Source organism: Thamnophis sirtalis, unplaced genomic scaffold, assembly GCF_051295495.1.
Source record: "Thamnophis sirtalis isolate CommonGarterSnake01/CBP01778 unplaced genomic scaffold, rThaSir2_p1.2 scaffold_8, whole genome shotgun sequence".
NCBI lineage: Eukaryota > Metazoa > Chordata > Lepidosauria > Squamata > Natricidae > Thamnophis > Thamnophis sirtalis.
This window is the reverse complement of record NW_028261388.1, coordinates 63,441,299-63,453,906: the sequence shown is the minus strand read 5'-3', so window position 1 is coordinate 63,453,906 and position 12,608 is coordinate 63,441,299. Positions and strand designations below refer to the sequence as shown.

The 12,608-nt window shown below is 40.4% G+C and overlaps 1 protein-coding gene across 1 annotated transcript in view; it reads right to left on the bottom strand.

Annotated features, from left to right (window-relative positions):
* Positions 1-12,608, bottom strand: part of CFAP47 (cilia and flagella associated protein 47) — a 583,307-nt gene that overhangs the window by 192,211 nt on the left and 378,488 nt on the right. Inside the window, exons 52-54 of the mRNA XM_087721802.1 lie at positions 7,371-7,549; positions 5,234-5,341; positions 997-1,108 (exon numbers count right to left, since the gene is read on the bottom strand). Coding sequence (XP_087577928.1) covers positions 997-1,108; positions 5,234-5,341; positions 7,371-7,549 — 399 coding nt within the window. The remainder of the gene's footprint in view (positions 1-996; positions 1,109-5,233; positions 5,342-7,370; positions 7,550-12,608) is intronic.

Sequence of the window (12,608 nt, the reverse complement as noted above, 5' to 3'; positions counted from 1 at the left end):
AAAAAGGTGATCAACATTTTTACAGAACTATAGGTACGTTGAGGCTGGGTGTGACAAGGAATGGCTGAGAGGGGAGGGGCCAGGTGAGGCACCCCTTGATGTGAGTGACATTGAGTTGGCCAAGCCCACCCAGTCACATGACTGCCAAGCCACTCCCACCTGGTCACATGACCACCATGCCACGGCCACAAAATAAGCCATGCCCACAGAACCGGTAGTAAAAATTTTGAAACCCACCCCTGCCTTGGTGGGTTCTTGTCTCACATAGTCTATTCTTGGATCATCTGCATTCCTTCTCACCCTTCCTTAATAAATTATACTTTGCTTTTACCTTGTATGTGAGTTCATTGCATCTGAATGCCACAACCTGCTATCCACAATTTACTACAATAAAGAGTGCTACATCACTCTATATCTTGCTTGCTTTAGCTGATTGAAAATAATTAAACAACTCATACACACTTACTTAGATGGGATACCACTAAGAAATCCAGGCAGCTAACTAGAGTACAAGGTTGAAAAACACTTCCTCATACAAAGCAAAAGCAAACAATTCCATACTGTTGTGAAGACAACAGAATGAACCTGTTAATGAAGTCATCAAGATTTAGACTCAATTCATACTGTATATTCTTTGTGACATAAAGGAATTCTAAACATTAAAACTTCCATAATTAACTACTCTAGGGTTTTTTCTTCAAAATAATTGTAGTAACGTCTAAATTATATTGCATTGTTTTTCTTCGTTCCATTAAGACATTTGTTTTCACTTCTAACTTTTATATCATTCTTAGGCTTTGACTTAACTGTTCCCTATAAACTTCATTAAATTTTGGCCTGAAATTTTACTTTTTTTCTACAAAATACATAGTTCATCCAGACATTTTTTTCTTCTAAACAATAAAACAGAATATGTGACCAATATTTAAATTCTTAAACAAAAGTGTCTTATATGAAACCTTTTCATAAATACAAATGTTTATCAGTAAAACCTACTTGGGCTTTGGGGTCAATCTCCATTGAAAAATGGTCCGGATTGCTGTTCACATATTCCAATTCCAGAATTTCATATGTAGAATTAACCAGAGGAATATGCTGGCTGACCCATCTGTAACAAAGCACCACAAAAAGTCCAGTTATTTAATCATTATAAATTACTTCGTTAATTCCAATGTTGCTGCTAGCTACTTTATTTAAATAGCACTTGATGGGCGGGGGGGGGAGCCCTGTCAGGCCTGGAAACCATCTTTTGCATTGGGCCTTCAGGCCTGCCACATTTAGTGCTATGGGATAGTGGGAGGAGGGATTGTGGGAGTATGGGAGATATAATCAAAATAACATTCCTGCTGTGGTCTGCCAGCAGAGCGGGCAGCAGATTTGGACAGTGAGGATGTTGGGGAGGAATATGGGCCAGTTCTGGAGTCTGGGGAAGGCTCTGATGAATGATCCACATTGGAGACAGAGATAGGGCCAGGGCAGTGGTGAAATTCAATTCTTTTTACTACCAGTTCTGTAGGCGTGGCATGGTAGGCATGGCAGGGGAAGGATACTGCAAAATCTCAATTCCCACCCCACTCCAGGGGAAGGATACTGCAAAATCCCCATTCCCTTCCTACTCCTGGAGGAAGGATATTGCAAAATTTCCATTCCCACCCTACTCTGGGGCCAGCCAGAGGTGGTATTTGCCAGTTCTCCGAACTACTAAAAATTTCTGCTACCAGTTCTCCAGAATCTGTCAGAATCTGCTGAATTTCACCCCTGCGCCAGGGCTGTCTGACAGTTATCAGCTGCCATCAGAGTCAGACACCAATGAAGTAGACAAACAGCTGGAGCCTGTTCCCATTGTACACATATGCAGAGTTGCCAGACAAAGGGAACAGCTAAGGAACAAGGGTTGACTTGGGAGTAAAGCCACAGGTGGATGGTGAATAGCCCCACCCATAGGGAATAAAAGAGGAGCGAAAGGGGAGGGATGTTTGCAGGAGACATTATATTCATTCGTGCATTCTATCGGCCTGGCCACTCTCCAAGCCAGGTAAAGGTAGGTATTTGTGAACTATCTGGAAAGACTGTGGGCTGAGACTTTGCTGGACAGGAATTCACTGTAAATTAAATAAAAGGGGTTTATTGGGACAAGGACTAGGCTTCGTGCCACTGGGGAAACCTAGGTCAGAACAATTCCTTTCTCAGAGAGCAGAGGTGGGTTCCTCCCGGTTTGGTACAGTACACCAGAACAGGTAATGAAAATCTGGCGGATTGGACTGGACCAGACCAGTAGCGGCCTGGGTACACCCCCATACTGGCAAAAGAAAGAATATCCCGCCATCCTGGAACTGCGCTGTCAGGTAAGGGAAGCGGGTCTTGGGAGAGACCTTCCCTTCCCCTTCAGAGAGCCCATGTGGAGAGAGAAGAGGTGGCCTGATTTGAACGCGGGGGGGGGGGGCAGTTTAGTGGCCAGTGCCTCCTTCGCTTGTTGGGGTGGGCGGAGAAAGAAAGGAGGTGTGTGATAGCCAAGGGCGAAGGTGCTTCACTTCACCCTTGGTGGGGAGGGGTGCTTTATTGTACACCTCCTTCCCTTGTTCAGCTGCTATTGCTGGGGTGCTGCCAGGATAAGCTAGGTGCTGGAGAAAGAAAGGAGGTGCATGATAAAGCAGCATCCCCTGCCACCAAGGGCAAAGGGGAGCACCTTCACGCTCTGCTATCATGCACCTCCTTTCCCAAGATTGGCAGGATGCCTCTCCCCAGTCCTCAGTCGCCACCATACAGGGCAGCTACACCCCACAAGAAATTTCCTAGCCCAGGATCATGGGAGAAGCTCATCTGCCTAGAGTTGCCAATCCTTCTGCTGGCCTAAGAGGAAGCTTCTGCTGCCACTTTTATAGGCCGGGAGCATCTGGGAGGGAAAAACCCTGTTTTTCTGCCAGGTCACCAGAGAAGGAAAAAGCACTCTTCGGCCCACGTGCCCTCTGCTGCCTGGTTGGTTACAGTGCTTTGCAGCCAGAGAGAGAATCTGGCCAAGACGGCATCCTAAGGGCTCCAAATCTGCGCCATCAAGAGAAAAGCCAATGGAAAGTTGTGAGCCTCTGCAGCACCTGTAAAGGTGGCAGCAGAAGCTTCCTCTTGGGCCTGTCAGAAGGATTGGCAATTCTAGAAAGACGAGCTTCTCCCAGGATCCCAGACTAGGAAATCTCTTGCAGGGTGTAGCAGCCCTGTATGGTGGTCACTGGGGAATGGGGAGAGATGTCCTGCCAATCTTGGAAAAGGAGGGGCATGATAGCAGAGGGCGAAGTCACTCCCCTTCGCCATTGGCGGCAGGGGATGCTGCTTTATCGCGCACCTCCTTTCTTTCTCTGCCCACCCCAACAAGAGAAGGAGGCACTGGCCACTAATTGCCCACCCACATTCAAACCAGGCTGCCTCCTCTCTCCCCACACAGGCTCTCTGAAGGGGGAGGAAAGGTCTCTCCCAAGACCAGATTCTTTCCTTCCCTCCTGCGGCATCAGTCCATAGGGGGAGGGCACAGACTGTTCAGCAGCAGCAGGGAAAGGGAGGCTTCTTTGCCAGCCTTCCAGCTGGCAAAACAGACATTTTCGCCAACTGGAAGGGATGTGTGTGTGAGAGAGATTGGGGGGGGGGGGGTATAAAGAAAGAGTAAGAGTAAAAGAGAAAGAAAGAGAAAGAAAGACAGAAGAAAGAAAGAAAGAAAGAAAGAAAGAGGGAGGGAGAGAGAGACACACACACACACACACAAGGAAGGAAGGAAGGAAGGAAAGAAAGAAAGAAAGAAAGAAAGAAAGAAAGAAAGAAAGAAAGAAAGAAAGAAAGAAAGAAAGAAAGAAAAAGAATGAGAACTTATGACCACAATTGAACTCAAAAGTTTGGTTGCAAAGCAAGAGCATTGTTAAGTTTCACCATATTTTACAAGTTGGCCAGTCCCACCCAGTTGCATGACTGCCAAGCCATGCCCACAAAATAGGCCATGCCCACAGAATAGGTAGTAAATTTTTTTGAAACCCACCCCTGTCTAAGAGTCAAGGACATCTTGCCCTGCGCCTGGAGTGGTGTGACTGGGAAGAATCTGCAGTTGGGACGGTGCCTGATTGGACCATGTGATGGACATGTGGGTGCTGGGAAGGGGCTTGAACTTTCATTTGGATGGGGAAAACTTGGAAGCTTTCAGATTTGGGTTTTCCCAGATATGCCAATATGACATCTCTAATAAAATGGAACTTTGAGGAAACTCAAGCCTCAGAGTCCTCTTTTGTTAGGGGTGTTACTTGGAACCCTGATATGTAGTCTAACAAAGAGAAGGAGTAGGAGTGATATGATAATAGTCTTCCAATATTTGAGGGGTTTTCAAAAAGAAGAGGTGGTCAACCTATTCTCCAAAGCACCTGAGGGCAGGATAAGAAGCAATGAATAGAAGTTTATCAAAAAGAGACCCAACCTAGATTTAAGAATAATTTTCCTGCCAGTGCAAACAATCAATAAATGGAACAGCTTGCCTCCAGTGGGTATGCCATTGCTGGACATTTTCCAGATGAGATTGAACAGTCATTTGTTCAGAATGGTATAGGGCAGGGTGTCAAACTCAAGGCCTGGGAGGACAGGTCCAACCCGTGGAGTACTTAGATTTGGCCTGTGAGGCTGTCCTGGAAACAGTGAAGGACTGGCCCGTGCTGCTTCTTTTATTCTGAAAACAGAGCTCAGGAGCCTGTTTTCACAGGCAGAGGGTTGCAGGAGATTGTGGCAGCCAAAAACAGTGCTCCAGAGCCTATTTTCACTGGCAGAGCTCTTGGGCCACCACAGGCGCCCGCAATAGGAATTATGTCAAGATGGCCATGCCCACCCTGGCCACACCCACCCCAGCCCCTGGAGGTCAAACACAACCCTAATGCAGCCCTCAATGAAACTGAGTTTGACACCCCTGGTATAGGGTGGAGGTTGGATTAAAATACCTCCAAGATCCTTTCCAACTCTGTTATTCTGTAGGTCTCAGGAAAATATTTATAGTAGGCAATTAATTATTATGTTGGAATTTCATCTTTGTCTGCAGTAAAAAATATACTAATGCAGCTGAGGATTATCTGTAATCTCCTGCCAAGTCTGCCAAGAACTGAACTAATGGTTAGTTGTCTCAATATCAAAGAACAATTTAGACAAAGAAAATAATATTTTGTTGTACAGCTATATAATTAAACCCACGATTCAGGCTAAATGTAGGATTGCTTACTTTCCAAGTTCACATTTTACTTCAGGCAATTTTATTGGATGAGGAATCTGTCCATTCAGCTTCAATGCATACCAACACTCTCCTAATTTCTCTGATGTAAATATAACACTAAAATGAGAGTTATAAATATGTTGGTAAAATTATCTTGTTATATAAAAGACAGTTACAAAGTGGAAATCGAGATAATAAAGGGGATCAGCAAAATGAACTTTCCTGTTATACCTCAATTAATTTCTTAGATCTAATCACAGATTAGGTGTCCATATCATCAACACCATAATGATTATCATAATTATTACCATCATGATCACTTCCTCCTCTTACATCATTAAATAGCACAAAGTAAATCATGAGGTATATATAGCCATATATAGACTAGACCAGTGGTGGTAAACCTGGTCCCTACCGCCCACTAGTGGGCATTCCAGTTTTCATGGTGGGCGGTAGGGGTTTGCTGTAACTCTGCTTTATAAATTTTATAAAGTAAAGTTACTTCCCTACTTTATAAATCACCATTACTGTGGAACCGGTGGGTGGTTAGAAAATTTTACTACTAACAGAGATACAAAAGTGGGCGGTAGGTATAAAAAGGTTGACTACCCCCGGACTAGACTAGTAAAATTAAAGTAAATAAAAAGATACAGACAAGGAATTTTAACTTAAAAGAATATTAGGACTAAAAAACATAAAGACTGTCATAAATAAAACTAAAAAGATCAGACCACAGAAAATAATCTAATCCACAAAGAACATACAAAAGTAAGATTGCCTTAAATTCCTTCTTAAAATATTGTAGAATTAAATGCACGGATGTGCCAAAATAAATATGTGTACAATATATCCTATCTTTGCATTCTAGAACTATTTTTATTTTAAAAAGCACCCCAAAATACTCAAAAATTGCAATAAATTTTGCTCCTTTCATTATTTCTTATTATTTATCTAAACTACAATCTCAAAATCTATAACGTGTAATGATATTTAGTGGTAAAATAATGCAGATAATTTTCTTGCTAATTTCACCCAAAATTAATTAATAATCAATTAATTATTACACAGAGACAATCTGAAATAGATTAACATATCCTATGTCTTTCTAAACTTACATCAGAAATAAAAACTCATATCACATAGATCAGTCTAACAGAAAAGAAGCTAAATAAAAGATCAGTGGTGAAGGCAGAAGAAAATAATCACTGCCTTTTCCACTGTGCTTCTTTCATTAGCTTTATTGAGGATGGTTATTGAGGCTGGCCAGATGGCACAGCCTCTCAGTAGCACAAGAAAGGTCACTAGAAAAACTAAGTAGCCTTGGGGGAAAAATATTTTTTGTCTGGGTGAACTGAGTCTCAGTCTGCTATTGTAATTAGATGTAACTGTAGTCAACATTATCTTTCTATTTTTTTAAAAAAATGTAACTTATTTTTACTTGATTGAAATACTTTTTAAGTTCACAGAAAATATGAATCAAAAGTCGCTCATCACCAGAAATGTATTTCAAGAGAGGAAAATCCATCAGTTTGAAGGTTGTGTCCCAAACAGAAATGTTCATAATACATCATTAAAAAGACAACATTAAAAAAAATACAAATACAAGTACAAGTACTCTTCGACAACAACAGTTCATTTAGTGACCATTCAAATTTACAACAGCACTGAAAAAAGGACTTATGACCATTTTCCACACTTTTGACCATTGCAGAATCCCCATGGTCACATGTTTACATTTGGATGCTTGATAACTAGTTAATATTTATAACAGTTGCAGTGTCCCGGGATCATGTGATAATCTTTTGTGACCTTCTGACAAGCAATGGGGAAGCCAGATTCAATTAACAACTGTGTTATTAATTTAACAACTGCAATGATTCACTTTACAAATGTGGCAAGAAAAGTGGTAAAGACTCACTTAAGAAATTTCTTACTCAGCAACATAAATTCTGAGCTCAATTGAGGTCATAAGTCGAGGACTACCTGTACCGAAGCAATCTAAAAGTCATTCATTCATAAGACAACTGCACTGAGCAATAAGCCACTTTTATTAATATTAAAATTCACAATAAAGCACAAAATAAAGGTAAATTGAAAACATTTAATGACAAGAAATTTATATATCATATACAATAGCAGAACATACCTTCCGTCCATATGGCCAGTTGTAGCTGGAGAATACTTTACTTCATAACATAATGTTTCTTTTGGTTCAAGAACAAGCTTATTTTCACCATGAAGTATAATAGCATCTATTAATTCTACATCTAATTCCAGAACATCATCTGTGGGATTAGTTATTGGAATTCCAATTTCAATAGTATTCTAAGAGAGACAAAAGGAGAGATATCTTCAAACATTAGTAAAATGGCAGATAAATAATGTTTATTTGAAATTCTCTACATAGAATTTCTTCTATATTCCTTTCAGGGACGTGCAGTCACTAGAGGCAGGGGAGGTGGGGCCTCACCAGTCTCCTGGGGGAAAGGAAGAATTTTAAATAATATTTTTTAAATAATTAAAGCCAGGGTAGTTGCTACCAGATTCAAAGTCACAGTGGCTTGGTGTCTCCTCTCAGTGTTAACAATTCCTTTTGCCTAAGGAATTGTTCGCCTTTTAAAAGTTAAGGCGGAGTTAACAAGCAAACACTTTCATATGCAAAAGAGGCACTAATTCTCCCGCCTCCTGATCGGGGAGCAGCGAATCATGCCTTAGGAGCTTACGTTAGCACGCTTATGTTGGGCGGACAAGAGGAGAGTTGAGAGAGTTTCCACAGCTGGAAAAGGTAGATCGGACGGAGGGAGGGGGGATTCAAATTTATTGTAATTTAATTTGTAATTTGTAATTTAATAAAAAAAAATTTATTGTGAGGTTTGTGTGTGTTTTTTTTTCTTTCTTCACAGCGGTGGGGTCGGAGGAGGCAGGGGGCGAGGCGGCGGAGCACGGAAGCGGCAGGGACGTTCTCACCGCTGTGTTTCAACAGGCCAGGCATCTCGCATTTATGTCCGCCATAAACGCGAGACACCTGGCCTGTTGGACACAGTGGTGGTGGGGGAAGGAATTGGCTGGGTGGGCTGGCTGGCTGGGGAGGGGAGACCCCTTTAAAGCCCAGCATCGAGTGGGGAGGAGGAGGAGAGCGGTGAGTCCAGGCAGGGAGCAGGTCAGGCGGGGGTTGGTGGGCTGGCTGCAGGCTGGGGCAGCAGCAGGATTGTTCGTATGAGGAGGCGGGGGGGCAAGGCGGTGGAACGCGATGGCGTGAGAAGCATCTCAGATGGAGACGGGACACCCGGAAGCCAAGCCGGCACTTAAAGGCATAAAGGCGTGCCGGCTTGCCTTCCGGGTGTCCCGGCTCCATCTGAGATGCTTCTCGCGCCGTCACGTTCCACCGCCTTGCCCCCCCCGCCTCCTCATACGAACAATCCTGATGCCCCGGCCTGCAGCCAGCCCAGCGCCGAGCGGGGACAAGGAGGAGGAGAAGAGCGGTGAGTCCAGCAGGATTATTCATCGGAGGAGGCGGGGGGCAAGGCGGTGGAGTGCGACGGCGGCGAGAAGCAACATCCCCGCCACTGTGTCCGACAGGCATCTCTCGTTTATGTCCGCCATAAATGCGAAACGCCTGTCGGACACAGTGCCGGGGACGTTGCTTCTCGCCACTGCTGCAGTCTTGCCTCACCAACGGTAACCGTCACCGCACGTCACTGATTCCTTTACTGACTGTATCTTATTAATGATGAAAATACATTCAAAGAATCCAAAAGAGAAAGAAGGAAAACTCCACATAATAATGCAAGCAACAAATGGTAAAGAGACAGCGTTCCTGGGGGGAGGGGTGTGTGTGTGTGTGAAAACTCTGTATTTCACATGGCCTCAAACAAACAAAATGTTTCAGATACGAGGGATAATCACGCATGATAAACCTCAAGCAATGTACAAATGTACAAACTATTTGTATGAGAAACAGAATGTTCTGGAGTCCAACTACTTCAAGCTATACACTGTGGTTGTATATCCAATTCTTCCAGAGTAGGCAGACCTAGCTATTGTCATTGTACTCTTAATTACCCAGCTTTTAGATGATTTTTCTTGGGCTTGAAAGATAATTAAAAGATACTGTCATGCAAAATGCTGGGGCTATGTTGCTTTCCAGTTGTTCATATTATAAAATCATTTTTAAATAAAAAACATCATTTAAAAATAATATTATTTTTATTTATTTCTAGGTCAGTGTAAATACTGATTTTGGCTGGGATCAATAATCTTTGTGTACAAATTTGCCCAGGGACGTCCATGGGGGCATCAAGAAAAGTCAAGGTGGTGGAAGGAGGAGCCAACGTCACAATGTCACAACACGCGGTCTCAATACTCTGAGACTGCCATTGATACTTTTGCCACTGGATGATCCATTGAGACCTAAACCATCCTGCAGAAATGGTGATCAGGAAGACGAAGCCTTGCTGGTCTCAGGGACATCGCAAAGTCCCTGATTGACCCAAGGGAAGCGCTTCAAGTGGTGGTAAATAGACAGCCCCCCCAGGCGGGATGGCTCCAGAAGGAAGGAAGTGAAAAGAGAAAGTGAGTCCATCCGGTGAGGTATTTTTTCTATTTTGCGAAAGACTGCCCAAAGAAATTTTTCTTTAAAGCCAAATTAGATCCTTAAGCAAAAGAATTGAGCGGCAAAACTAACTCATATTGGATTGCTTTGGAAAGCTTTTTTTTTTCTTTGTAACTATACTTTGTGGATTGAAGTGCTCACAACGTTTCTCATTTCTCCTCTTAAAGTGAATGGATTGATTTTTTTCTTCTGCTTTGTGTTGCTTTATTTTTTGACTTCTGGATTAAAACCTTCCTTTTTATTTTAACAATTCTTCCTATTACTTGTTATTAAATTTCATTAAAAGAAATCTAAAGAACTTTGTTTCCTATAAGCCAGAGATATATATTAGAAAGTGAAAAGTAGCAATACTGCCACTCGGAGGTCAGAGGCTGGAGTTTTTGAAACAACGTATCTCTTCTCTTTCCTTCTTTGATTTCACTGACTTTACAGTTGAAGGATTTGCAACTTTTTTACAGAAACTGATAAAGAGCCAAGGGCATGAATTATTTTCACAGGTGCCTTTGAGAACTATTTTGGCAGGGGAAAGAAAGGGGGGGGGAAACAGAACCCTTTTCCTTTGAAGAGCATAAAAGAACTTGTGTTCAAGTCAACCTAAAATAAAAAAAATAAAAGAGGCCTGGAAGGCTAGAGTGGCAGTGGCTATTAGTTTTTCTTCTTTCTTTCTTCTTTTATTGGAAACATGGATCAATATTCAGATGAGGACATGGATCAATACTTAGATGAGGAAACCTTAAAATTTAAAAATATCTTGGCTGGAATTCAAACTCTATTGGAAGGATTTGGGAGAATTGAGAAGAAGTTGGAAAGACTAGTCTTCCTCATAGCAAAAGATGAAGGGGTTAGAGCCCCAAAAATTAAAGGAGATAATGAAGATATAGAAGATAAAGATAAGACAATAGACAAATTTATTAATGGAGCAAATGTGGGTGAAAGTGGAAAGAAGGGAATATGGAAAAGGGAATTCGACACATTGGAGCTCTACCCCAGATTCCAAGATACAGAGGAAAAAAAATGGTAATGATGATGGACTTAAGAAGATATTTTTTTTCAGAAGCAAGATTGACAACCAAAGACAAGCTAATTTTAGTAGCAGCTGGAGGGCAATGAGATTACCTGAGAGATCCTTCAAGCAACAAAGTGTGGAGAGAAGTCTATAAAAACCTTATAAAGGAGATAAAAAGAAGACTGACACCACAATTGGCAAGAGAGATAAGACTGTTTTGTTACTGGAAAGTAACAATGACAATGAAAGTTGATAATAAAAAAATAGTTGATTTTGGTGATCAATAAGTAGGAATTTACTAACTCTTAGATTGTTTTAGATTGTTATTAAATGTTTAGTCATTAACACATAATTAACTATAATAACAATAATGAAATGATAATGGATACAGCTTAATGATATATACATGTACTGGCAAACTAGTAAAATAAATTTGGATATGAATTGCAAATTGTGACTTGGGAAAAAGACCTTTAAATATTATTAACAAATTTTTATTTAGATCTTGTCATAAAGGTGTAAGGTGTTTTTTTTTAGGTTTTTCAAATATACAATTTAATCTGTCGGTTCAGTACACAAAGAAACAATAGCAGAACTAATAGCAGACAGGGCAGTTCATTTACAAATGGCTTAATGGAAAAAGTGCAAGTTGGAATTAAATGTAAAATATATAACAATATTTATGGAGGAGAGAGAAACATTGGATCATAAAGAGTATGGCATATCTGTTACATTTATATAAAACAGTTTAATTCATAAAAATATATATTTGTTTTACATATGGTGAAATTAAGCCAGTCTAGGTCAATGCATCATTGTATCAATAGAATAAATTTTATGAGCCATAGTGGAGCAGTGTTTAGAATACAGTACCCAAAGAAAAACCAATATACATTTTATTCAAACAGACATCAATCATCATAGAGAATAGATACGATTTGGATGTTGCCAGAAATAAGAACAGGTGTTCAAGAGATTGAAATAGAAATGAACATATGAGCAGACCACACCCCAATAAAAATTAGATGGAAAGGACAAAGGAAGAATCTGAGATGGACATTGAACCAAACTATATTCAAGGATAAGGGATTTATATAAACAATGGAAAAAGAAATGGATTTTTTTTCTTTCAAGAAAATAGAAGAGACATCATTACAAAATCTTTGAATACAGCTAAAGCATATATGCAGGAGTTAGCTATAACATATATAGCAAAGAGAAACAAGAAATAGAAACAAATATCAAAAAATGTTACAAGAGGAACTTAAAAACCTGGAGACAGAATTACAGAAAGATTCACAAAAGAGGAATTTAAAAGAGAAATTGGAATTAACAAAACATAAATTATTTTAATGGAAAAAGAAGAAATGGCACAAAAAATTAAAACAGCAAAATATTTTTTTTGAAAATGCTAATAAGCCAGGAAGACGGTTAGCACACAAACTGAAAAAAGAGAAGAAAATGACATATAAACTATTAGATAAGAAGGAGAACCTTCACTATCAAAACAAAACCAAAAAGAAAATAATTCAGAAATTTTATGAAAAATTATGACCAAGAAAAAGTGTCGTAAAATAAAATAAAACAATATTTGAAAAAAGCTGCATTACCTAAAATATCAGAAACAATGAAAGCTATGTTAAAGGAAAGGATAATGATGATGAAATTAACAGAAGCAATTAAAAAACAAAAACAAAATAATAAAACACAGGGACCAGATCGGCTCCCAGCAGAACTTAATAAACACCTACAAGATACTCTAGGCT